This window comes from Scyliorhinus canicula, chromosome 1 (genome assembly GCF_902713615.1).
Source record: "Scyliorhinus canicula chromosome 1, sScyCan1.1, whole genome shotgun sequence".
Taxonomy (NCBI): Eukaryota; Metazoa; Chordata; class Chondrichthyes; order Carcharhiniformes; family Scyliorhinidae; genus Scyliorhinus; species Scyliorhinus canicula.
This window is the reverse complement of record NC_052146.1, coordinates 103974309-104001682: the sequence shown is the minus strand read 5'-3', so window position 1 is coordinate 104001682 and position 27374 is coordinate 103974309. Positions and strand designations below refer to the sequence as shown.

The 27374-nt window shown below is 41.8% G+C and overlaps 1 protein-coding gene across 3 annotated transcripts in view; it reads right to left on the bottom strand.

Annotated features, from left to right (window-relative positions):
* The window catches only part of kdm1a (lysine (K)-specific demethylase 1a), a 98008-nt gene extending 72696 nt beyond the window's left edge, over positions 1 to 25312 (bottom strand). The window contains exons 1-10 of one of the 3 annotated variants that reach the window (XM_038796790.1): positions 25252 to 25312; positions 20795 to 20960; positions 17061 to 17099; positions 16493 to 16626; positions 11274 to 11352; positions 10775 to 10867; positions 9536 to 9642; positions 8180 to 8261; positions 7067 to 7161; positions 2421 to 2438 (exon numbers count right to left, since the gene is read on the bottom strand). In XM_038796790.1, coding sequence (XP_038652718.1) covers positions 2421 to 2438; positions 7067 to 7161; positions 8180 to 8261; positions 9536 to 9642; positions 10775 to 10867; positions 11274 to 11352; positions 16493 to 16626; positions 17061 to 17099; positions 20795 to 20945 — 798 coding nt within the window. In that variant the 5' untranslated portion in view covers positions 20946 to 20960; positions 25252 to 25312. The other 2 variants (XM_038796781.1, XM_038796773.1) reach the window with 2 other exon arrangements.
* Positions 25313 to 27374: the final 2062 nt, after the last annotated feature.

Here is a 27374-nt window from a genome sequence, read left to right as displayed (position 1 = left end):
GGAAAGATCCAGGAATGTGTTGAGGTTGTTTTCTTTCAATTCTTGCCCGAGGCTTAGAACTGAATCTTCAGCCATAATTTAGGTTTTACTTCAGAATTGATGTCAATGGCAAATGATTAGCACAAATCCCAGCCGACAAAGCATCTCAGGCTTTGGCCTCCACTATCCTAACCGAGAACATATGTGCTATCGGTTTTTCTTAAGGTGCACTTTAGATATTAAAACCTCAAAATGAAAGCCAAAATAATCACACTGGAAGGACAACAATTTCCACCATAAACCAAGACAATTAAGTTCTTTTAAGCATTCAGATTAGAAGATTAACAGAGCTGGCTCGACAAATTGATCTGTACTATTTATCCAATGTATCTCCTTAATTTAAAAAATCTAGAATTCTATTTTGGATATAAAAGGCGATTAATACAGAATGAATATTAATATTCCCCAATTTAGTGTAGCTATTACATCCCAAAGTGAATTCAAACCAATGAATTGCTCTGTATAATAAACAACCCCCTCCAACCTTATGGTCGGACTCAGACAAAATTATTTCAAATGTTTGAAGCATTTTATGTTAAACTTGATTACCAGCAATTAATTAAAAAAAAACTTTTAGAGTACCCAATTCATTTTTTTGAATTAAGGGGCAATTTAGCGTGGCCAATCCACCTAGCCTGCACATCTTTGGGTTGTGGGGGTGAAACCCACGCAGACACGGGGAGAATGTGCAAACTCCACACGGACAGTGACCCAGAGCCGGGATAGAACCTGGGACCTCGGCGCCTTGAGGCAGCAGGGCTAACCCACTGCGCCACCGTACTGCCCTATTACCAGCAATTAATGTGCAAAGGATAAAACTTTGAAGAACAGTGTAAGTATTGTAAATTATTCAATTTAATTCAAAATTAGAAATGGTTCTGTCAGAGTAGATAGGGAGAAATTGTTTTCACTAACAGGAGGTTTAGTAACCAGAGGACAGAGGTTGAAGATCATTGGGAAAAAAGACAATGATGGCAGATGCAGAGACTTGTTCTTCTTTAGGCAGCGAGTTGATGTGATCTTGAAATATACCGCTTTTTAAAAAAAAAGTGGGGGAGTGGGGGGGGGGCGAGAGCAGATGCAGTAGGGAACGTGATAACACATGAAAAGGAACAGTTTACAACGCTATAGGGAGGAGCAGGCGAATGGGACTAACTACATCATTCTTCAAAGGAACTTGGGCTGAATGGCCTCCTTTTGCACACTACGATTTTTAAATTCCTATGCTTGCACAGAATCTGCATTTCTAAACTTGCCAATTTCCAATTGCAACCTCCCACTAGGCCCCTAGTCGCAACATTCCGGGGGGCCTGTTCGGGTAAGCTGATACGGGAATTGAACCCATGCTGCTGGCTTTGTTCTGCATTACAAACCAGCCGTCTAGCCCACTGAGCTAAACCAGCCCTTATAACTTGCCTAATCTCAATACGACAACTTCCTTACACCCTTCATGTACCATGCCATAGGAGACTGTCACCAATACTAGCAAATGAGAGGAGGTTGCTGCAATCTGAGGTTTGTGGGACTACAACCATATTTACACTTCCTGTTCCTCAGAGCTGGCGGCTGCCATGTGACCAGTAAATGCCAGTTCAAATAAAGCAACTGACCAATTTCAAAAATGATTACAGCAGTGTAATAGGCCAATCACAGAAAGGCCCCTTGCTTTACTTTGATTGTCTAATTTTATTTAATGCTGGGCATACAAGCTTGTGGCAAACAGCGAAGATTAATCCAGAGGCAGGAGACGATGGCCAAAAGAGGTGGCATGAAGCGGCAAACAGAATTGGCAGCAGGGCCTCGGGAAAGGAGTGGGTGGGATTAGATCCTGGAAAAGAGATGGGGGGGGGGGGGGCAGCAAGGGGACGAGCAAGGGCTAGCGGGGAGTCGGTCGATTGGCGAAAAAGATGGCCGAGTGTCTGTGTGAGGGAGAAATAGGTGCATGGGTGTGTCCAATAGAAGAATCAGATTTACAGCATCACTCCTCCCATTAAAATTGACAAGAGCCAAGCCTTGAGTAATTTTTCAGTAAGGTACCTTCTTAACAGATTCCGCACTGCTAAAGTTGGTACTTCTAAAGCAGGGATTAATATTACGGTGACATGGGTACATAAGAGTTAATGGGAGGGGCCCATGTCGCTGGTGAACATATGATTTCTCTGTTCGCACCTATTTCACAACTAAAAATAAAAAGGAGTCAGCATTACGACAATGCTTGGGGTTCCCCGATGCTACTGGGGGATCCCCAGCTCAAAATGTTTGTGAAACGCTGTGCCAACATGTTTCAAAACAATTGCACTGATTTTTCTATTCCCCATAATTACATTCTGCTTGCTGAGATTTCATAACATATGCCCATTAGAAAACGTAAAAATACATACGTTGGTGCATCTTTCTCCCTGCATTAGGATCAGGTTCCAAACATCAGGAAATGACATGGAAAAAAGGGGAGAAAAGTTATTAGTCTCTTGACCAATGACCACAATTTTGAAGTGTTCAACCTTTAAAGAAATAACCTTGCATTTATACGATGCCTTATTGTGTCTCTCAGGGTGGCTCAAAATGCTTCACAGATGAATTACTCAATCATCAGAACCTGAAGTAGCCGAGTTGCTTGCAAAACAGTAATGAGAATTAATGAGCAGTTAATCTATTTTTGGTAGTCTATATTCAGAGACGAACATTCTGCAGTAAAATGGAAGAATTCACTGCTCTTCCTCGAATCACACTAATGGATTATTCATGTCAACATGAACATCTGAAAGTTCTTCAGCACTGCACTGAAGTATCAACCTACAATACTTGCTTGTGTTCTGGATGGGATTTAAAACCACAACCATCTGATTCAGGGACAGCACGGTGGCACAGTGGTTAGCACTGCTGCCCTACGGCGCCAAGGTCCCAGGTTCGATCCCGGCTCTGGGTCACTGTCCGTGTGGAGGTTGCACATTCTCCCAGTGTTTGCATGTGTTTCGCCCCCACAACCCAAAGATGTGCAGGGTAGGTCAATTGGTCACACTAAATTGCCCCTTAATTGGAAAAAATTAATTGGGTAGCATTGTGGATAGCATAATCGCTTCACAGCTCCAGGGTCCCAGGTTCGATTCCGGCTTGGGTCACTGTCTGTGCGGAGTCTGCACATCCTCCCCGTGTGTGCGTGGGTTTCCTCCAGGTGCTCCGGTTTCCTCCCACAGTCACAAAGATGTGCAGGTTAGGTGGATACGATAAATTGCCCTTAGTGTCCAAAATTGCCCTTAGTATTGGGTGGGGTTACGGGGATAAGGTAGAGGTGTTGACCTTGGGTAGGGTGCTCTTTCCAAGAGCCGGTGCAGACTCGATGGGCCAAATGGCCTCCTTCTGCACTATAAATTCTATGATTCAGAGCTAACTAGGCACTGAATGAGCTACGCTCAAAGTCCATTTAATAGTTTTCATTCTCTCGAGAAAATGCACAAGCCAGGAGAAATAGCACAAGATTAACATTTTTCACTTTGTGTTCAGTAATATCAAGCTTTCCCCAAGTCAGACAGAAATTTCCAATGTCCACTTCAACTGAAGCACCAACAGAACACTAGCTATTTCAAGATCAGAACATACTTACTCAACAAAAATATCAATCCCTGGGCTCTGAGAAAATATCCTGGCAATGAATCAAGTTGTAGTACTACATACTAAACAGGCCAGGTATAGTACTCAGTCAAATGGTACTGAAAATCCAGTTGCTATCATCTTTGGTCAGCTCATTATCCTGAAAGAATTTGTTCGCTGTTATATCTCAGGGTCCTAGATTCCTTCCCGAAATTCAGAGCAAACTCAATGTCGAAATTCTTGAAGCAGTTTATCAAGAGCCATAATGACAATTAACCACCAATTCTATAATATTTTCCTACTAAAATTGAATATCAGAAAGTCCAAAGCTCTTAATATGATGCATGTTACTTCTGGCTATCACCTCAGTAAACCAGAAAACACCCTATGGAAATATACATAAAGCAGTGGATTGTTTCCAAACATGGAACCTTATTCCTTAGATTCTAGTAAGTCTAGACAAATACAATTTGCGCAAGTCAATAAAGAGTAGAACACCAAAACACAGTACAGCAATAGAACTAGCCAATGGTCAGAGTAGCTTCACTATGATACTATTAACTTGACCTAAAATAGCAAACACAAATTTAAACTTTGATCTTACTGGCTTTACAATTGATGTCCAAATGCAGCAAGACCTGGAATATATCCAGGCTTGGGCTGACAAGTGGCAAGTAACAATTGAGCCACACAAGTGGCAGGCAATGACCATGTCCAACAAGAGAGGATCTAGCCATATCCCCATGACATTCAATGGCATTACCATCACTGAATCCCCCACATCAACATGCTGGGTGGGTTAACATTGATCATGAATTGAACTGGAGTAGTCATATTAATACTGTGGCTACAAGGGCAGGTCAAAGCCTTGGAATCCTATGGCAAGTAGCTCACCTCCAGGCACAAGTCAGGGGGTAATGGAATACTCTCCACTTGCCTGGATAAGTGCAGCCCTGACAATGCTCAAGAAGCTTGACACTATCCAAGACAAAGCAACACGTTTGATTGCTCCCCCTTCCACAAACAAACATTCATTCCCCCACCACCGTTGAGCAGTGACTGCCATGTGCACTATCTACGAGATAAACTGCAAGAACTAACCAAGGTTCATTAGGCTGCACCTTCTAAACCCACAAACACTACCATCTAGGACAAGAGCAGCAGATACCTAGGAACACCACCACTTTGCTCACCAACCTAACTTGGAAATATATAATCCTTCCTTCACTGTTGCTGGGTCAAAATCCTGGTTCTTCCTCCCTAACAGCACAGTGGGTGTGCTTACAGCTCAGGGGCTGTAGTGGTTCAAGAAGGCAGCTTATCATCACTTCTAAAGGGCAATGAGGGACGGGCAATAAATGCTGGCCTAGCCAACAATGGCTACATCCTGCAAATGAATAAAAAAATACTCCCTAGAATATTAAAACAAATAGAATGGGGAAGTGAGCGATGGTAAACATCAATTTATTTAAAATTGGTGTTTTCTGTTGTAGACTTGACCAAATCTTTTCCTACAAAAAAGATTACACTTCATTTGCCAGTCATCTTCTGCCACTCTCCAAGGCAAGGCAGCCTGCTTGACTGGCACCCCATTCACCAGCTTAAATATTAACTCTCTCCACCATCCACGCACAGTGGCAACAATGCACTGCAGCAACTCACCAAGCCTCCTTTGACAGCGCGTTCCAAACCTCTTGACCTCTACCACCTCCAAGGACAAGTGAGCACCCCCATCTGCAAGTTCCCCTCCAAGCAACACAGTTTCCTACTTGGAAATATATCAGCGTCCCTTCCATGTCACTGGGTCAAAATCCTGGAACTCCCTCCTGAATGGTACTGTGAGTGTATCTACACCAAATGGACTGCAGTTGTTTAAAGCTGCACTTCCCACCACTTTCTCAAGGGAAATTAGGAATGGATAATAATGCTGGCCTCGCCAGCGATGCCCAAACCTCATGAATAAATTATGCAGCATGGTAGCATAGTGGTTAGCACTATGGCTTCACAGCACCAGGGTCCCAGGTTCGATTCCCGGATAGGTCAATGTCTGTGCATTCTCCCCGTGCTGCGTGGGTTTCCGCCGGGTGCTCCGGGTTTCCTCCGACAAGTCCCGAAAAACATGCTAGTTAGGTAATTTGGACATTCTGAATTCTCCCTTCGTGTACCTGAACAGTTGCCGGAATGTGGCGACTAGGGGCTTTTCACAGTAACTTCATTGCAGTGATAATGTAAGCCTACTTATGACAATAAAGATTATTAAAAAAGCTCCCACCTCACATTTTGGAATAACTATTTTTAACATTGCTCTTTGGTAACAAATTTATCAAGCAGCCAAAAGGTAAAAATTGACATTCGCGAACAAACCGGGTCGACTTCATCGGGAAAAAAATCATCCACCAAAGACTTATTAAATAATTTATGAATTTAAAATCTGGTTGTACACAGGTCACTTTGCTAAAGGCAAAATGACAGAAATTACCATTTCCTGCAGAAAATCTTGTATGTTTACAAAAGTGGCAATTTGGGGCATTTTATGATAATCTTTATTGTCACAAGTAGGCTTATGTTAACACTGCAATGAAGTTACTGTGAAAAGCCCCTAGTCGTCACATCACGCCGCCTGTTCGGGTAGACAGAGGGAGAATTCAGAATGTCCAAATTACCTAACTACACGTTTTTCAGGACTCGTGGGAGGAAAGCAGAGAACCCTGAGAAACCGACAGACACGGGGAGAATGTGCAGACTCCACACAGGGAGTGACCCAAGCCGGGAATTGAATCTGGGACCCTGGAGCTGTGAAGCAACAGTGCTAACCACTGTGCTGCCATGCAGGCTGATGTTTGAGGAGCACAACCCACATCATTGCCACAAATAGTGGGTAAACCACTTACTTCAACATTAATATGTCTGCTTGAAGCGGTGGAGAATGTATACTCATTACATCAATATAAAGCGTCTCATTTACAGAAAAACAAAAGGCCTCAAAGTTCAGGCAAGTGTTAAAACTTGAATGCTCTTTACAGTACAAGTCTTCAATTTTGGGATTATTTGCAGGCATATTTACCAAGGATCATCCCTCTCATTCTTTCCCCACATCACCACTTTTATTCAGATAACAGGTAGGGGCCCATCTCTTCTTGCCTATCAATTCGACTCTTTACCCAATCACTAGAATATGCGAGATTGTGTTTGGAAGTAACCAGCTGCCAACTTTCCCAATTCCCACTAGGGAAGCACTTGTCATTCAATCAAATTCTTCCCCAGTGCCATGCTGGTATAGGAACCCACTGAATAAAACATCCCATCACTCCACAATGCAGAATACACAGGATCATTAATCAAAGAGAAATTCCACTCTCACCACATGGGGTGAAGCAAGTCTAATTGTTACATAATTTGTGCAATACTTGTAATCGTAGCCTATTATTTTGAGACTTACAGCCTGCCCATTTGCTTCATAAAGGGGACACTTTTGTTTGATTTTGGCCAGCTCCATGTTGACTTGCTTGCTGACCACTGCCATTGGGTTTCCACCTGCAGAATAACGGGACGAGTAATTATAACAGCCTAGGTATTTTCTAAAAAAAAAACACTCCGGTGAAACATGGAGAAACACAGATTGAAAGATTAAAAAATACCCAACACAATGTGTCCAATAGACATTACACAAATTACGTGGCTAAGGGTCCAAAATTCTCCTTTCTCATATTACCAAAGCAGTCAAGGCTCTCACTTGTGATTATGATCCGATCATCTCTGGTCAAAAACATAAATGAGCTCTCCAGGACCAAATAAGTTACTGACATTCAAACATGAAGAATGGTCACTCAGAAATCGTACTGGAAATATCCAAGGTACACCAATGATGCAACAAATGTTGCATTAGCTATTTTCAAAGGGTAGAGGGAAAAGAGAGAATAAGAGAAGAGCAGATCAGAGAGGAACAAGGCATGTGATTTTCTTTGGTTCAATTCCATTTGGAGTACTGTGTCTAGTTTGGGCACTGTTGCTCAAGAAGGATATATTGGTCAGGGAAGGGGCACAGGCAGATTCACCAGAAAACATCACAGCTGAAAGGTTAAATTTGGAGGGTAGATTGAATAAGTTTGGTTTTTATTCCCTTGAATTTAAAACATTGAAGGGAGATCTAATAGATATATTTTAAATGATAAAAGATGATTCAGTACAGGGAAGCTATTTCCTGTGATGGGGAAAACCAGCAAAAAATAATTGTTAAATTACAGCTAGGCCATGCGAAAGTGAGATCGGGGAGTGCTTTCTACCTCACAGAAAACATCATGGGAATCTGGAATTCTCTCTCCCATAGGGATATGAATGCTGGGTCAGTTAATTTTGGTTTAAAAAAGACTGACTGTAGGGGTATGGAACAAAGACAAAGGAATGGAGTGAGGCACAGAGCAATTGCGATCAAGAGAATCTGATGGTACAAGCTCAATCGAGCTTTTGAAAACCTTACTCGTTTTGCATTTCTTCTCCCTTAGCCTCCTTCCAAAAATGGAAAAACATTTTTTTGAAGTTATGTAAAACTTACCAAGTCCTGTCACAACCATTGCCCCTAAGTCAGCAACATAGTTTCCCTTTCGAAATGTTGCTACTCGTCCTCCAACACGGTCCTGCAATTTAAGTGATTTAAAGAGATAAGCATGTTTACATGTATAAAATATAGTAAAACTGTTGGTTACAGTTCACACTCTTGATTTGGGTTTATCATTGTGAACATTTAAAAAAAATCATTGGAATTCTTTACTCCAGAAGATAGTGGAAGCTCAGTAATGAAATCAGAGATTGATAGATTTCTCTATACCAATGACATCAAAGGATATGTGGATAATGCGGGAAAGTGGCATTTAAAGAGATGACCAGCTTTGATCTTACTGAACGGCAGAGTAGGTTCAAGGGGCTGAATGGCCTCCTCCTGTTTCCACTATGCAGGTCAAAGGCAAGGGTGACTTTCAGCAGGATCTCCCCCAATGCTCCCTCCCCCCCCCCCCCCCCCCTCCTCCCTGATGTCGAGTCCCTCAACCAGGCATTTGAGTGCCTTTGAATGAAGGACTCCCAAGAACTCTCAAACAGGGTTTGCTTTTCAGACTTCCCACATGGTGACTTCCCTGCTGCGACTGGCTGAGTGGAAATAGTAGCGAGGATAAGGCCCTTGAGTACCATCCGAGTGGGAAGGCTGTCTACAAGCTTTCCCATCCCAGAGTTAATCAAGGAGCAGCAGAGGTCCTCACACTGCACCCTCACCTGATCAAATGATGTACCCCCCCACCCATCTAACCTTCAAACTCGCTTCGGGGGGTGGGGGGGGGGGGGGGGGGTATTAAATTCCACCCATTAATCTGGCTTCTCGCTCCATGGATGCTACCAGACCTGAATATTTCCAGTATTTTGTGTTTTCATTTTACATTTCCAGCAATCTACTTTTGTTTTATTGTATTCAACATTGAGTAAATGTCTGGCAAATATAGGTCTTAGGTCTTCAATGTTTTAGGTAGATCAATTCTAAAAACATGCTCTGTCATCCAATGGATAGAAGTTGTACCCGCAGCACGCCTCCACCAGCAAAGCCACCTACTAGAGTAAAATCTTCCCTTTGATTAATTCATTAAATAATGGGCACGTCTCAGCTCAAAAACAGTTATTTAAAGAATACTACAGGCTCAATGGTGTCTGGATGATTTTCTTAGTAAAAGTACGAGCCAACAATATTTTAACATAAGTGCGCATTAAACTTTGACGTTGGAAAAAAAGAGTCAATTATGAATTTCATTTTGTTAAATAAATTGTCAATTTTTCTTCCACCTCTTATGCAGCCAAATAGGATGCTTGGATTTTACAAACATCTGCTGCTAGATTTTCTGCATTAATGAACAAAAACTGGACTTACTCTTGCCTCCAAGACGGTGACATCCATTCCAAAGCTCTGCAATTGGCGAGCTGCTGCCAGACCAGATACTCCCGCACCAATGATTATCACCTTGCCCGTTTTCTTTGCTGCGAATCATAATTTTTTCCAATTACTGAACAAAGGAAACACTGACCAACAGCATAGCCCAGAATCATCCAAACTACCAGAGAGCTCTAACTTTACTTAGAAATTCTTCTAAATAATTTGGAGCACCTTTTGGGACTATTTTCTCACCACCATGGTAACACAGTAGGTAGCACGTTGCTTCACAGCACCAGGGTCGATTCCCGGCTTGGGTCACCGTCTGTGCAGAGCTTGCAAGTGCTCCCCTTGTCTGAATGGTTTCCTCTCACAAGTCCCGAAAAACGTGCTGTTAGGTGAATTGGACATTCTGAATTCTCCCATGTGTACCTGAACAGACGCCAGAGCGTGGAGACTAGGGGCTTTACACAGTAACTTCATTGCAGTGTTAATGCAAGCCTACTTGTGACAACAATAAAGAGTATTATTATTGTTTCCCTGATCAATTCCAGCCCCCTCCCTAGTCACTGCAGTCTTGTTCATCGGAGATAATCTTGCAATCCTATTTGATCTTGAGCTATGATTTTGACTCCATACCCTCTCCCATCAGGGGCTGGTTTAGCACAGGGCGAAATCGCTGCCTTTGAAAGTAGACCAAGGCAGGCCAGCAGCACGGTTCAATTCCTGTACCAGCCTCCGCGAACAGGCGCCAGAATGTGGCGACTAGGGGCTTTTCACAGTAACTTCATTTGAAGCCTACTTGTGACAATAAGCGATTTTCATTTCAAGATTACCTACTTCCATCTCCATATTAACATCCGTCCCTGCCCCTGCTTCAATTTATCAGCTACTAAAGCTCTCATATATATTTATTTTAGGGTCAAACATTCCGATGTTCTTCTGCATGTCTTCACCAGCTCCATAAACTGGAGCTATTCCAAAATTCTGCTGCCGATATCCCAAAGCACACCAGGTTCCATTTCACCATCACCCTTCTGCTCATTGATCTACAGTGGCTCCTTGTGGTTAAAATTCTTGTGCTCACGTCTCTCCATATCCGTCCCCTCCATTCCTATAACCTCTGCCAGCTCGCCAATGATAAACGAAGCAAAACTGGTCAATGGAATTAGGTGCCATTCGGATTATTTTTAGCATGAATATATATTGTAAAAATTATGGTGTTAGGCAACTACTTACTTGGAAGTGGTTTCATTCGTTTGTAGATTCCAAAGTTGATTAATCCATGGCGCTCCAAGTAGCTGTGTATCCTGTGAACTAGGACAGGATCACCTGAGACAAAGAAGAATGTTGGCTAGACAAACTTGCTCGTTGAAATACATCACAAATGCAAACCAAACAGATTTTCCCATATACAAAACTACATACATGCTTTAAATTAAATCCAGGAAATCAGTGTACATTAGTTTCACACGAGTTTATTATTTTTCTGGAAATTATCAGCTCCAACTGTGGCCTAGACAATCTAACGCACAACTGAAAATAGTCTGAAAGTCAATTAGCATTTTTCTTCCATACTTAAATTTTGCAGTAAAGTATTCTTACACCATTTTACATTGTAAATGAGGTAATGCATTTCCATTAGTCACAGATTGACACGCATTTGGACACCACCCTAAATTCAGGAAAAGCTTTGTGTGTAACTTCTTGCAAGTTCACTTATAGTAACCCCACTTACTGTTATACGGAGACTCCAGTTGCTGATGAGTTACCTCAAAGGTCAACTGTACTTTAGGGTTGTCCAGCCACAGCTGCAACTGTTTAAATAGGGAAAAAGAGATTACGAATAATTCACTTCAAATTAATTTATGGAAATGTATGCTAGGTTTCTAGAGGACAATGCCAACTCTGCCCACAGAGTTTTCATAGACTTTTGTCCAGAGCTACTGTCATTGGTCTTCTGTTACAGGGCATTGTGCTGTATCTGATGCGTCTGCAAGCAGGGTAAGCAACAGGGAGGCTCTTCAACCAGTTAGACTGAAGAATTCTTGCAGACACACAGTCTAAACTAGGAAGTACAAATTAGATGTAAATCGTGTACTGAAAGAGAAATGGGAACAAAAGGTGGGACTGAGAGCAGCACAGTGACGCAGTGGTTAGTACTGGGACTATGGCGCCGAGGACCCGGGTTCGAATCTCAGCCATGGGTCACTGTCCGTGTGGAGTTTGCACATTCTCCCCCGTGTCTGCATGGGTTTCACCCCCACAACCCAAAAAGATGTGCTGGTTAGGTGGATTGGCCATGCTAAATTGCACCTTAATTGGAAAAATAAATAAATAATTGGGTACTCTAACGTTATTAAAACAAAAAGGTGGGACTGAGGGAAATAAAAGGGACCAAACAAAGTAACAAAAAATTTAGTAACTGCTGGAAATTTTAAAGGATTGCGACTCGACGCCTGTAAAATTAAATTTTCAGAGACAGTGAGGTTGTTTGCAAGTAATAACTTAGCAAGCAGTTAAAAATTCACTGACATTTAGGGCAGCACGGTGACGCAGTGGGTTAGCCCGGCTGCCTCACAGCGCCGAGGTACCAGCTTCGATCCCAGCTCTAGGTCACTGTCCATGTGGAGTTTGCCCATTCTCCCCATGTTTGTGTGGATTTTGCCCCCACAGCCAAAAGATGTGCCGGTTAGGTGGATTGGTCACACGGAATTGCCCCTCAATTGGAAAAAATTAATTGGGTACTCTAAATTTAAGAAACTTCACTGACATTTGAATGGATCAGCCCTAATTTTTCCTGTTGCACTTAATTTGTAACTAGCAAGTACCACAAAGTCACCTTGATTTCAATGTTGAGTCTATTGGCAAGGTACTATTACAGCATAGACTGTGGAGGAACAGGCTAATTTTGAACACTTGTAATTCTGAACACAACGTCCAGACTTTAGCATTTAACTGTACGGATCTGTACTCCAGGAATTGTTGTCCACTGTACTCCATAATAATGGTGAGCACATTATCCTCATTCTCAATACAAAAACAGCACCATTAATACATTCAGCCACGTTACCCATTTTCCTACCATAAGCTGTATTACGGGGTGACAGATTTAAGTGGCAATTGGATTTACAAATACAAGGGCTGAATAGCAAAATTCCAGAATTGGATTAATTGGAAATGAAAATGACCTTTTTAAAAGGTCAACAGTACGTTGCAAGCTACCTACAGACTAAAAATTATTTACTGTAAATTCATGAATTCAGTTCCTTCTATACTATTAAATAAAGAATAGAGTGTCAATAAGAATTACCCATCCCATAATGTATTGTTAACATGTCTGCATTCACTGGAATTCAAATCTCTCAAGCAAATGACTGTGTTTTCCAGGTTTAGGGAGGAAATAAATTTACATGTTTATGGTATGTGGAGAAGACTAGAACGGCCAGAAGGAATATTAAAAGAGAATTAACAACACTAGCCATTATTAGTTCATACAAATTCAGTGCTCTGTGATGAGCACACACCACAACATTCAATTCTACAAACATTGCTGATCACCTTGTGCCACTCCACCATCAATCTCGACAAACCAAGAAAAATGCAACCCTGCCATGAGCGTCCCAATTGAAGTTTGGATATTGCTGAATTTACTCTGTTAATGCAAATTAATCTCGTTGCAGCCATTTAGGGCTGGTAATTCATGTTGTAAAGACCTGGTTATTATCTAATTTATAATGCGCACATGACACTCCACCTTGGAGGCCCAGAAATGGAACAGTGAAGCAGAAGGATGAAAATAGAAAATACTGAAGAGTCGTACGTATTCAAAATGTTAACTCTGTTTCTCTCTCCACAGATGCTGCCAGACCTGCATTTACCTAGAATTTTCTGTTTTTATTTCAAATTTGCAGCATCTGCAGTATTTTGCTTGCATTTTAATGAAGCAGTGGAGTTGCACTCCAGCAGGTAGTGAATTTTTCCTAGAGGTCTTTTTTTTTTAATGTCTCAGCAGTAAACAAAGAGGTAAATTTGGACCTATGGTTCCCAAAGTTCTTGTCCACTGGAGGTTTTTCACCTGTAGACTAATTAATAGAAATTGATTGTTCTGATTAGTCAGCACCATTATCATTGCATCGTGCAACCACCAGGATGGTAGAAGGCAAACTGCACAGATCTCGGTCTTTAAGGCATCGATCCCATGCTCCGTGATCATGAAAGATGGACATCAAATCATAGCCTTTAGGAGGCCAGATCTCCACTATAAGCAATTTTCCTTTCTATATTCTTCCATGAGATGTGGGCATTGCTGGCAAGGCCAACATGTGATGCCATTGCTGATTACCGTTCAACTGAGGTCAGTCAAGAGTCAACCACAATGTTGGGAGTCTGGAATCACATGTAGGCCAGACCATGCAAAGATAGCAGATTTCCTTTCCCAAAGATTATTAGTGACCTAAATGGGTTTTCATAACAATTGATAACAATTGTCATGGTCATCAACGCGGAGGCTAAAATTATATCGCAGATAAATTAACTAAATTTAAATTCCACCATCTGCCACAGTGGGATTCGAACCCATGTACCCCAGAGCCTGAACTTGTGGATTATTAGTCCAGTGACAATGGGACAATAAAATGACGATTCACTCCAGGATACACCACAATATGTTTTTATGTCCAATTATGCCATGGCATTGAAAGGTACCCAAGAATACATTGCTGCTTAGCGCCCCTTTCCTTCCTTCTCCACCCCACCTAGACAGAGAATTGCCTAATGACAGAAGGGGGGATATAAAGGCAAAGGCAACACAAAGTTCATCTTTGCTTTTGGAACAAGGAGTCTTTTGGAACAAATATAGTTTGAATAGTCAGGTATCACCTGCACCGGCCCTTTATTCTCTCCAGCTGTCAATCATCCTCCTTGGATAAGGCTAAATTAATCAAACAGCAACCTATTTGTGCGGCAGTGTATACAATGCCTCAAAATATTGTTCTAAGGGTGAATGTTAAAAATGAATGACCTGTTCCAAAGCTTACAAATCTAAATAAGTTATTTGACTGGTTTGCCCCATTATAGAACATAGAACATAGAACAGTACAGCACAGAACAGGCCCTTCGGCCCTCAATGTTGTGCCGAGCAATGATCACCCCACTTAAACCCACGTAACCCATATCCCAACAACCCCCCCATTAACCTTACACTACGGGCAATTTATCATGGCCAATCCACCTAACCCGCACATCTTTGGACTGTGGGAGGAAACCGGAGCACCCGGAGGAAACCCACGCACACACAGGGAGGACGTGCAGACTCCACACAGACAGTGACCCAGCCGGGAATCGAACCTGGGACCCTGGAGCTGTGAAGCATTGATGCTAACCACCATGCTACCGTGAGGTTGCTCATGTTCAAGTTTGGGGATTTTGGCATTGTTGGAAGCCACGTACAATCACTTTGGGTTACACCTGTTGAGATGACATCAGTACTATAAAACTATTTAAAAGGCACAAGACTGACAAATATCATGACTTTTACTTACCATATAAAGAGAGAGTCTACCATTACCTATTGACAGATCTGGACTGCACAAAATATTAACTGCAGATGGGGGGTGGGGTGCTGTAGTTACTCATACTCTCACACCAAATTATGATGGATAAAGGGCACATCCTAGTTGAGAGGAAACTACTAATAATCTTTATTAGTGTCCCAAGTAGGCTTACATTAACACTGCGATGGAAGTTACTGTGAAAATCCCCTCGTCGTCACACTCCGGCACCTGTTCGGGTACCGAGGGAGAATTCATAATGTCCAAGGCCCCTAACGAGCATGTCTTTTGGGACGTGTGGGAGGAAACCTGAGCACCCGGAGGAACACCACGCAGACATGAAGAAAACATGCAAACTCCGCACAGATAGTAACCCAAGTGGGAATCGAACCCGTGAAGTGTTTGCAATTTGTTGCAGAATTCACAAGAAACAGATGGAGCAGTCAAACCTCATCAGAGCAGCAATGAGCTGAGAAATTCAGTTTTTTTGCAGCTGCTGTTTGCGCTGCATAGCAGTAGCAGAATGTGGGTGGTCATCACCTTCACTGAAATAGTAGCGTGAAGCTCCAAACCGGTTTTCAATTTTCCCAAAAACATCTTGCAGCGTGTGATTCAGAATCAATCCCTTTTGATGTTGCCTTCTCTTGAAGGTGAGTAACAAATGATCTCAACCAACCTACTTATTTGAGAACATATAAATAGGAGAAGACCAAATGGTCCCTCTAGCCGGATGTGGTGTTTGAGCTGACTAGTCAGTTTCTGGTTAAGAATAACCTTAAGAATCAGACCACTGTCAGGAATTATTTGCTGTGCCATTAAATACAACTGAAGAAATGTTAACAAAATGACTGACTGACCATCAATGCATCATAATTAATCTTTTCTTCCAACAATTTATCAATCAGTGCTTACAGCATCAACTCAATGCCCATAGCTATATCTGCAATTTAAATAATCCTAAATTTGTAATCTTCAGAAGGTTGATTTTTAGGTGAATGAAATGTACAATTGCTGGAGTTAATAAAGGAACCCTGCAAGAATGCGTGTAAAATACATAGAAGAGCAAGTATGTCACAATGCAATGACACTTAGCCTATCATGCTGCACCTTTTGTTTAAACAGTTAGTAAACTGATATCCTCCCAAGTTTCTAACTTATCCAGAGAATGTGTTTTTAAATTTCCATACTATCACCAGAATCAAAACAGTGTCTCAACTACAGGTGGGAGTTCTGAAAATTAAACTAGCCAAAACGTCAAAAGAATCCTACTGCTCGTTAAGATTATTAATACTCGAGATTGAAAGTAAAAGAACCAGTCAATTCTCACCTCTTTCAGCAAAGAAAAATGACTATTAAGGGCATCTTAAATGATTTAAGAAATTATTTTTCTGGTATATAAACTTACTGTGCGGTTTCTGATGTATAGAAACACCTTCTGAGTCTGTGCAGGACCACTGATAATGTCTGGGAAACAGGCTGCTTCCTGTGAGGTCATGCGATCATGAGGTAGACGACTCTGGAAAGCAGCACCCTCAACACCTGATAAGAATGAACTCACAAAATTAGTGCAATAAAACTTTTAACCTAGGGCCATGAAGAAACACGAGATCAATCTCGAAAGCCTCCAAAAAGACCGAAATGTCATCTGCCAGGTAGCACCACGTCAGGGTCGATATCTCCTCCAGTGAACGAGACTGCTCGCCCTAACCAAACACGTCCAAGAACCCCTCCATGCGCTCTTCCCCACCTCTGCCCCTGGACAGCATCCTAAACGACTGCCAAAGATACCCCGATCACCAGGTCTCAACCCACACATCAGACTTTAGCTGGAGATACTTCAGATCCCACAACCCTCACCACCTTCCTTCCTCACAAATACTACCTGCGACATAAAAAAAATTAAACACAAAATTAAAACTAAACCAGCGCAGAGTTAAAAATAAAGAAAAAGTAATTTTAAAAAAAATACATACCTGCGATCGACCCTGCCAGATTGATGTTGCTCCAATGCACTGCGGGAACGAACGTAAAAACATTCACACGCATGCGCACACTACTAGTTTCCCTAATTTCCGCGGTCTTGTATTAAAACAATATCTTAATTTAACATTAATATATGTTCTTAAAGATATTTAATGTCTGGCAAATACATACAACATTAAAAGCATTGAAAAGATTGCCAGGGCAGTTACCTCAACCTATTATTGGCGATTATCAACTGCATTATTCCTCATTGGGATTATTCCATGACAACCACCCCAGTAACTCTTTCAGCACACTAATTATATTACCGTATCTTTAAATTTTCAGACCTCTCTTCTACAAAAAGCGCCTTCCACTGCCCTCCCAAAAGTCAACACAGATGATTTAAATTACTGGAGGGCAATGTTCAATCCAACTTGGGGTTGACTGGTTAGTCAGCCTAAATGACAATTTATTTGCTGACTTGCACCAAAACTCCTCTTATATTGACATTTACAGAAAATCTCTATTATTTATCATTAAAATCCAATGTGAAATTTAAACAATATTTAGCGAAACAGGTTACAGAATAGGATTAATTGAAATATTTTCTGTACCAATATACACATACAATTAGAAAATTCCTTTTGGATCTGTATAAAATTAACAAATTAGAATAGCTTACACATTCATAGATATTTAAATATCACAACGAATAAAGTAGGATGTCCCAATTCCACATCCTGGAATATCAGGAAGCATTAGGAAGGTTCAATGTCATGTCTGCCCTCCCCAAACTTTGATGTGGAGATGCCGGTGTTGGACTGGGGTGAGCACAGTAAGAAGTCTTACAACACCAGGTTAAAGTCCAACAGGTTTGAATGGTCATTCACCTAAGGAAGGAGCAGTGCTCCGAATGGTAGCAATTCGAAACAAACATGTTGGAACTTTAACCTGGTGTTGTAAGACTTCTTACTGGGCTCGCCCCAATCTTAGTTGGCCTCCAACTGAAGTAACAATAACAGTATTAGAATAGGCCTCAGCATTCCCAGGGCTAGGAAATAGGCAAAGTGAAGTGGCAAAAGTCAACCAGTTTCTCCTGCTAACCATTATTCAATGATCACTGGTAGAAAGCAGGCACATGTAAACATCAGGTGATACCAGGTTGAGGCATGGTAATTATACCCCTGACATTCAAACAGTCTGCTAACGCTCACCATCTAGCTAGGCTCACAAACAAAGAACGGTTGCTTGGCCAAGTTACATGTTGGTGACTGTTAAACTGCACCCCAGCAACAAGAAGCAATGAAATAGGCAAGGGGAAAATGAACCCTATGAAAACAAAATTACACACGGTCCAAATCTGGGCCACTTTACATAAATGCATACTTCTGAAGTTTGACTGAGTATTGAAGAATTGAGTATACTATATATAGCTGGATGAACTACTGGATATTTCAAATGCTTCCTAATATACACAGTTTCTTTAAAAAACAACTCCCTTATTAGTAAGCTTTACTGTGCGCATGTATGTCTTGCCCCCATCTTTAGCAGATTTGCTCTCATTGTCAAAGTTTAAAATCTGCACTAGTCTACACTCGTCTCTGATCCCAAACCACATGCCCACATCTCAATATCTATGAAGTCTCAAAGAAGTTTGATTTTCATTTCATGCCAATTCCCCCAATTGGAAATTCTGAATTCTCATGATGTGCACCAGGCGCAGGAGTGAAGTGACTCGGAGATTTTCACAGTAACTTCATTGCAGTGTTAATGTAAGCCTACTTGTGACACTGATAAAGATTATCTGCCACTGTTGCCACTCTTAACAACACCATCTCCCCCCCCCCCCAGCCATATTTTACTTGAATAATACCCCCCATGCACACACATATCTGGGAAAGCATCTTTAAGCAATATGATCGCAATCCTTTTTTTTTTTAAATTTAGATTACCCAATTATTTTTTCCAATTAAGGGGCAATTTAGCGTGGCCAATCCACCTACTCTGCACATTTTTGGGTTGTGGGGGCGAAACCCACGCAGACACGGGGAGAATGATGATCGCAATCCTAAACAGGATACTATATCTGTAATCCTTCACATGTTAGTCTCTACCTTTCATCATGTCTATGTATATCCATAATCATTATTCTTCTGATCTACCCGCTTCCTGCTAAATGGCCAATAGTGTTGTGCCACATGGTCTTTTTACTCCCAATATTTCTTGTTGAAATCAAGACTCATCACTCCAGGGGATGGTTTAGCTCACTGGGCTAAATCGTTGGCTTTTAAAGCAGACCAAGCAGGCCAGCAGCACGGTTCGATTCCCGTACCAGCCTCCCCGGACAGGCGCCGGAATGTGGCAACTAGGGGCTTTTCACAGTAACTTCATTGAAGCCTACTCGTGACAATAAGCAATTTTCATTTTCATATTCTACTCCAACTTTTGCTTTCCCTGTACCTCAAAACTGTTTTCCTTTTCACTATATTCAATCCTCCCCAAATCCAACAGTTTTACATACTACACATAACATTCTGCTCAAATGTAAAGCAGTAATTAAATCAAGATACTATGAAGTACAACAAAGCTTGAGCAAGATTAACGTGATCACCTTTAATCTTAAAATTGGATTACAGAATGAAATCATAACCAAGTATTTCTTTTTTCTCTCTTCTACGTTCTGGTTATATAGTTTGCAAGCAACCAACAGTTAACAGTGACAATCAAGTTTAACCCTTCACTGTGGACGTTAAACTTCAATGGAAGGAAATTCAACGGTGACCTGCCAATAAAGCTGCTGACAAAAACGGGAAACCTGAGGAAATGGGAGGAAACAGATACACTGGGATCATTTGAAGGTTGCGTCGAGAGGAATCATTAGAAAACGGCAGAATGTTTCAGCAGAAATCGGAGGACACAGCTTCCACAGAGTCAACTACCCGATTTTGTCTGGTCCAAATCTGAATTGAGAACTTGCCAATAAGACATATGGGGTCTCAGCAACTCTGGGAGGCAGGTTTTGTCATTGGTATCAAACAACCAGCCTCACAGAGGCAAAAGAAAAAGTCCCTACAAAAATAGCAGCGAGAATTTCAACAAGCCTGGCAGCCGACACATACTGGAGGTCTGTCACACACGGATTTTGAACAAACTGAAATTCTCAAAGCCAATGTTGGAAGGAGATCAGGTGCTAGCTAGATGTTTCAAAATAGGTGTTTTAAAAATGACCAATCCAAGGTGGATTACCTTTCTTGGATACCTTGAAAGAACAGAGTTTGACCGAGGGATTGGGCAGTCGAGAGGGGTTGCACTCCAGAACAGGACGGGATTATTGCCCAGATTGTGTACAACTGCTGAACTTTAAGGGAGCAAGATGGGAAACCGAATGTCACGCATCTTGAAATTGGACAGGTAGACAACTGGAGGTAGATACGTGTGCTTTCCTTAACTTTACTGAATTGTGCCATATTCACTGGTGACTAATACACATTTAATTTGCAATCTAATTTGTCCAGCATTCCAATGCAGAGCAATAAATGGACAGTTATTAGGCAGCAGAAATTAGTTCATATAAATTGTAATCTTATCTGAGTTTTAAAAAAATATTTGGGATTTGTTATTTCTTGCTAGTTTGGGAAAATTTGATATCCAGTGTATACAGAAGATCTTCAACGTGTTGGGAGCTTCCTCATCTCCTCCCCATCCCATTATAAATTCACTACTCTTAGTAAATGTCACTTACCAGATGGTTCTTCTGGATCACTTTCAATCTCCTCCTCAGGTGGAGGTGGCAGCGGTGGTGGCACCTGCTTCTTTTCTTTTTCAGCCTTTGCGTTGCGTTCCTCTTCTGAATAATATTCATCTTCTGATAGGTTTGCCAGGCTCTCATCCATCTCTCTGTACTCAACCTATAAAGAGTATTGCAGAGGTCAATCTCCCACACTGTGGCAGTGACCATATAAAAGTACAAACTAGATTTGTAATTCCAGTATGTGTTCTATAAGCACACAGGCATAGGCACCATTGCAAAAATATTTCACGCAATATTTTAATTTATGCAAACGATCTGCAATAACAAGTCATTTAAGCATAGAATTTGAATTATACAGTGCAGTAGGAGGCCATTTGGTCCATTGTGCTAATGTCAGCTCCTTGAAAGAGCCTTCAAATAGTCTTTTCTCCTCTTTCCCCAAAACCCTGCATATTTCATACCCCCACCTACATTCCTTTTGAAAATTACAACGCAAATCTGCTTTCACATCCTTTTCAGGCAATGCCTTCCAGATCATTACAATTCACAAAACAAAAGGTGTTGGCAATAAGTTTAATGATATGGTAAACAAAAAAATGTAGCACTATTATTTCCCTCACGGACTACTCTTACCTCATCACCTTGGTTTGACAATTGCTGGGATTTCACTTGAAATTAAAGATGCTATCACTCTGCACTATTATGCGCAAGTCAGCCAGCAAATTCAGGGGACTAACAACTACGCCTTGAGTTGAGAATCTCAAGAACCTGCTGATCGATTCATGCTACTCTACACGCTTTTCACATTACATTGCCCAGTCTGGAATACACTGCCAGAGGATGTGGTGGAAGCAGGAATAATAGCAACATTTAAAGAGGTACTTGTATGGGGTACATGAATAAGGAAGAAATAAGAGTGAGTAAGGGCAAGCTTTTTTTAGTTAGGGCATCACAATCAGCACACGCGTGGGGGTCTGTTGGGCATGTTCCTGTGCTGTACTTTTCTTTGTTCTTTGCAAACTCATCATAAAAGGTTTGAATTGGAATGCAATGACACAGGTACTGTAACATAAAGTTGCCATAGTCCCAGATGACCATAGGCTGCTTTCCCTTTGAGGAGGAGAGCTGACTAGTAGTGGTTTAATCTGAGGATCACTACACCTCAAGCGAGGTTTAGAAGGCGGGCCTTCATGAATAACTTCAGTCGGTACAGGAAATGAACCCACACCTTCTTTTGCATCACAAACCAACTCTCCAGCCCAATGAGCTAAACCAGCCAACTGCCAACACCTTCCCATTACATTAACCAATCCCTTTCAAGTCTGGCCTAAAATGACATGGTAATTGTTAATGCCTTCAATCAATTTGACTCAAAGGAAACAATTTAAATTGATCACAATTAATTCTGCGTGGAGTAAATAGTTGCTGGAGATCTAAAAAAATAATCAAGGTTTAACAATTTTTTCAGAATCTCCCTCCCAATCTATCTCCCATTCTCTTATTTCTGTTCTATTTCTGGAAGTGCTTTGACCCTAATTTGTCCTCCTCCTTCCTTCCATTGTTTCTTTCTCAGTTCTTAAATCTTATCGTCATGGAGATCCACTTGTTAGTTTCACTGAAATTGCAGATGCTCCATTGCCCTTGCCACACCAATATTAGCCTGTACTTCCAATAATGTACTACACAAAACAAAATTTCACTGAAGGGCGTAAGAAAAAAATCTAATAGCACATATTGCTTAATGCCCCACTTAAAACCAGTGTTAGACTTATCCCCATTACTTCACCCTAGTGTTAATGGCTCCAAACGTCTTCAGGCACAACCAGGTTAGTAAAAGTAAAAAACAGATGATTTCTGAGCATTAACAATTTGAATGAAGAGACATGTAACCATTTCTGCACTATCATTTATGCTTCAAGTCCTAGCAATAATAGCTACGATACTAATGTTGTTTCATTTGTCATTGTCAAGGTCCATGGAAAGACAGCCCCTTGTCTTTGACTGGTCTTTTATCATGAAGTGAAAGGGGTTTTCTGCTAGCATTGAAACCAAGTGATCCTTTACAATGCATCAGTTGAGAAGTATGAACTATGTATATAGGATGACTAAATCACCACTTTGCAGTATTGCAATTCTGGATACATTGTACAATGCACAAATTAGTACATAGCCTGCACTGGCTCGAAATTGTATCACTGAAGACTTAATGTTATACCGGTGAGACGTCTGCAACACATGGAAGGTCAGAACAAAGCGAATTGCTTCAGATGATGCTTTCGATAAGGGAATCCAATTTCTGGAGCTTGGATAGTTCCAGTAACAGCAGAGTTGGAGGGGAGTTGGAGGGCATACTGTGGGTCATCCATATCAAAGGCACAGAATGTACAGCACACATAGCAAAATTATAAATATGAAAATCTCTTTCTGTATTTTAGGTCTTGCAACGAAGAATTGATTTTCATTGCATACCAACCTCGAAGTATCAGCAGATCGTTTTCAACAACAAAAATCTGGATGCGGGGTACGTTGTATAAAGCAAATGACCATGGAATCAATGACAAAAGATACATTCAAGAACAACCTGTGCACTAACAAGCCTGATCCAGTTATTTCATATATTGGGGAGAAGCAGAATGTTTAACATTCACTCTGCTAAATGCATTGCACAACTCCCATTATGATTCACAAATTGACAAAAATTCAGTCATCCTAAAAGTTCATATTTGCAAGTAAACTCAACAATCTCATTAGGCATTTTGAAAGCTCAATGTTCGAATACTTTTGGAGAAAACTCAATTAGCCTAGACTAGGTTTCACAAAATCCCTAAAAACAACCTTGTGCAAATATTTACATAATAGTGTAAAACTTGCAACAGTGTATCAGTCCACATATACTGACCAGAATCAAGATAGGCTAAATGGATTTATACAGCAACTAGTCAATTCAGAAGAATATAAAAGATTTGAAAAAGTTTATCTGACAATGCAAGCGTGAACTACTGAAAAACTGTAATGGTCTGAACACGGAAATCTAAAGGTAACCACCATTCTTTGGCTAACTTTAATGTTAAGTAATATTCGAGTCTATAAAATATTGTAATACCATCAATCCTGAGCACAGAGCAAAGACAATGAGCACTCAAACACCCATCACAAAACATCAGTATCAAACATCATTGTGAAGCTATTCACCAAATCTACCTAGAGTATAAATAGATACAAATCACATATGAACCATGTATTCATCCCTGCCTCAAAAAACTTACTTGGATGATTTTTAAAAGTACATGTCTGTTGTATCGCTTTCAATTTTCAAATAAATTTTTCATGGTTGGGGGGGGGGGGGGGGGGGGGGGGGGGGGGGCAAATAAAAGACAGTTAGCCCGCATGTGGAATTCGATTTAAAAGTATGGGGAGAGCAATCCATCACTCCTGTGTAAAATGCTACCTATTCTTCTTTTCCCCAAAAAAGGGAACTCCCTAAAATTGCTCCTTGTTACAATGTTGTTTCGATCTTGCCTCTTTTTTTGTTGTCTAAAATCTGCAGAGCAGGAGAACAAAGCTTTAACCAGAGAAACACCCTTGAAGTGGTAGCTTCAGATGTGAAAGCTAAAACAAAGGGCAGAGTGTGGCAGGTCCCAGAGCTCACAATTCCTGCTCGCAAACTCTCTTTCCCCGCCCCCCAAGCATGCTTTCCAACAATAAAAAGGAGATATTCGACAGCAAAATAATGAGGGGGAAGAGATGATAATAATCGAATGATCCACAATTGCAATTAACCATGTGGGGAGAAATGAACCAGACACAAAAGAAAGAAATGCCTCTCTCCTTTAAGGCAGGCACCCTCCTGCACCCACAAAAATACAATGAAAAGATGCCCAAGCTTCTCTCTCTCTGTACCATTTGTTTTTTTTTATATGGGGGGGGGGGGGGGGGGGATTTTTCCTCCCTCTCTCTCTCTCCCTCTAGAGCCTTACTTTAGCTCGCTTGCGTTTGCTGGTTCTCCGGCCGTCCGGGGTTTCTGCCGTGCCACCCTCCATGGTGCCCTCGTTGCTGCTGCTGCTGTGGGGAGACGCTCGCTCCTTCTTCTTGGGGGTCCGCTCGCTGGCGGCGACCAAGGCCAGGCCTCCATCGGCCGGCGCCTCCAGGCCCTCGGGGCCGCCTGCCGGCCTCTCCTCAGTCTTCTTCGCCGCCGCCGACAACATCATCGCTGCCTTTCTGTCTTTCCTCCCTTCCTTCCTCCCTCCCCGGGGAGGGCCCGGGCCCCAGCCTTTCACTCACAACAACAACCCTAACCCTCCCCACCTCAACACCATCAAATCCAAAATGTTTTAAAAATCAAATATAATCCACCGCCAATTTCTCCCCCCGCCCCCTTTACAAAAACAAAAACAGTGAGGGTATGTGGGAGGAGATGGGGGTAAATTATTTAATATATAAACACAAACCCCAATACAAACGATTGATCGCCTAACGCCGAACCAAAACCTAGCTTGATTGGCGGAAGCACCCGCCCTCCGTCGCGCCCTGCTTGGCAAGCGATTGGACAATGCTGACGTCCATCGTGTTGATTGACAGCGGGCCCAGGGTTGCTGAGCAGGTTCGGTTGAGGGGGGGGGAAGAGGAGGAGTAAGATGGTCACCACGCACGGACTACGTCAGCGCGTCCGTCGGCACGTAGGGTTGTGTTTTTCCTCCCATGCAAGTGCATGTGTCCTGGGCACAGTACCTGTCCCCAGGTGAGTGCATCTTCTCAACCAAGACAGAGAGCTGCCATCATTGCAATAATGTGGAGATACCGACGTTGGACTGGGGTACAGTCTTACAACACCTGGTTTGTCCAACAGGTTTGTTTTAAACACTAGCTTTGGAGCCCTGCTCCTTCCTCAGGTGAATGAAGAGGTATGTTCCAGAAACATATATATATATATACACACAATTTCAAAGATGCCATCATTGCAATAGTTCATGGTACAGGTCTGCTGTGCATTTAATGGAACTTTTTCTTTAATTTCATCAAAATTTAATTAGAGAATAGTTACAGCACAAACTGTACTTTCAGCCCATCTGGGCTACATTAATGGTCCACACCAGCTTCCTCCTACCTTTATTCATCTCCCACACACCCATCTCCTTCACACCCACCCCCAGGAGTCTGTAGGTCATATTTGACACACATCAGAGTAGGACATGCCTTACAAACTCAGCACCTCCAGTGGGGTTATGAGATGGGATTTTGTGGTTGCGAACTCCAAGGCAGCAATGGCTGTCAGGGAATTGAGACTGAGTGCTTACAACTGCTTTTCTTTCTCACTGGTGAGTGTAGGCCTAAGTATGCCAGAGAGCCTCATCCCTTACCCAACACCCCCACACAAAAAAAAAGACCTGGTTCACACTCTGCAGTTATGGCAATTCTCAAGCCTCAAAATGGGATCATAGTGGACAAATGTTTGTGAAGTACTGAGCAGGAGTAGGCCATTTGAGTCTGCTCCGCCATTCAATATGATCATGACTGACCTGGTTGTGGTCACAACTGCACTTTCCTGCCAGCCCCCTACAACCCTCGACTCCCCTGACTATAACAATCTTTCCAACCCGGCCTTGAAAAAATTCAGTAAATATTAGATTTATTAGAAAAGTTGCAAATTATTTCATGAAGAGAACACAAACCTATTTACAGAACCCAGGAATTGGTGCAAGTAAACCAGTGTGTATTGGTGCTGGTCCCCAGCCTGGATAAATGGGGAGATTTGGAAGGGCATCCAACTGTAAAATCAGCCAGCAAGTCCAAAAATAATGGTTAATGTAAATGGAATAAGGGGATCAATCAGGATTATACTGACCCCATGCAGCATTAGGACACCTGAAAGAGAGGAAAAAGAGTAAGGACAATACCCAAAAACAGAGTTAATGGTTAGAGTCCAATTGGCTCTTCTTTGGAACTGATGAGTGGTCATATTGGACTCAAACCATTAATTCTGTTTCTCTCTCCAGAGATGCTGCCAGATCTGCTGATGTTTTTGGGATTTACTCCCTTTATTTCAAATCTCCAGTCACCACAGTATTTTGTTTTTTATATTAGGCTGGGTGGCCATAAATGTATATGTGCGATTCACCTCAGCTACTCCCTGTAGTATCAAATTTCACATTTCAACCATTCTCTGGGTAAAGAAGTTGCTTGTGAATTCCCTAATGGATTGAGTGGTGACTATCCCATATTCACCATCTTTAATTCTGGTTTCATCTGCAAGTGGAAGCAAAGCAACTTAACCAACCGCAGTAGACGTGTTTGTATTTGACCCATATTTTCAGACGTGCCATTAAACCTACCTCTTGGTTTCTGGCCACCTAACCTAAAATGCCTTCTGTGGCTCAATGTCAAATTTTGTTCCTATGAAGCACCTGAGGATACTTTATTACATTAAAGGTTATGTAATAAATATAAATTGTTATCCTTTTCACTTGCACAGTGGTTAGCACTGCTGTATCTCAGTGCCAGGGACTCGAGTTCAAATCCGGCCTCAGGTGAGTGGCTGTGTGGAGTTTGATCTTTCTCCCCATGTCTGCATGAG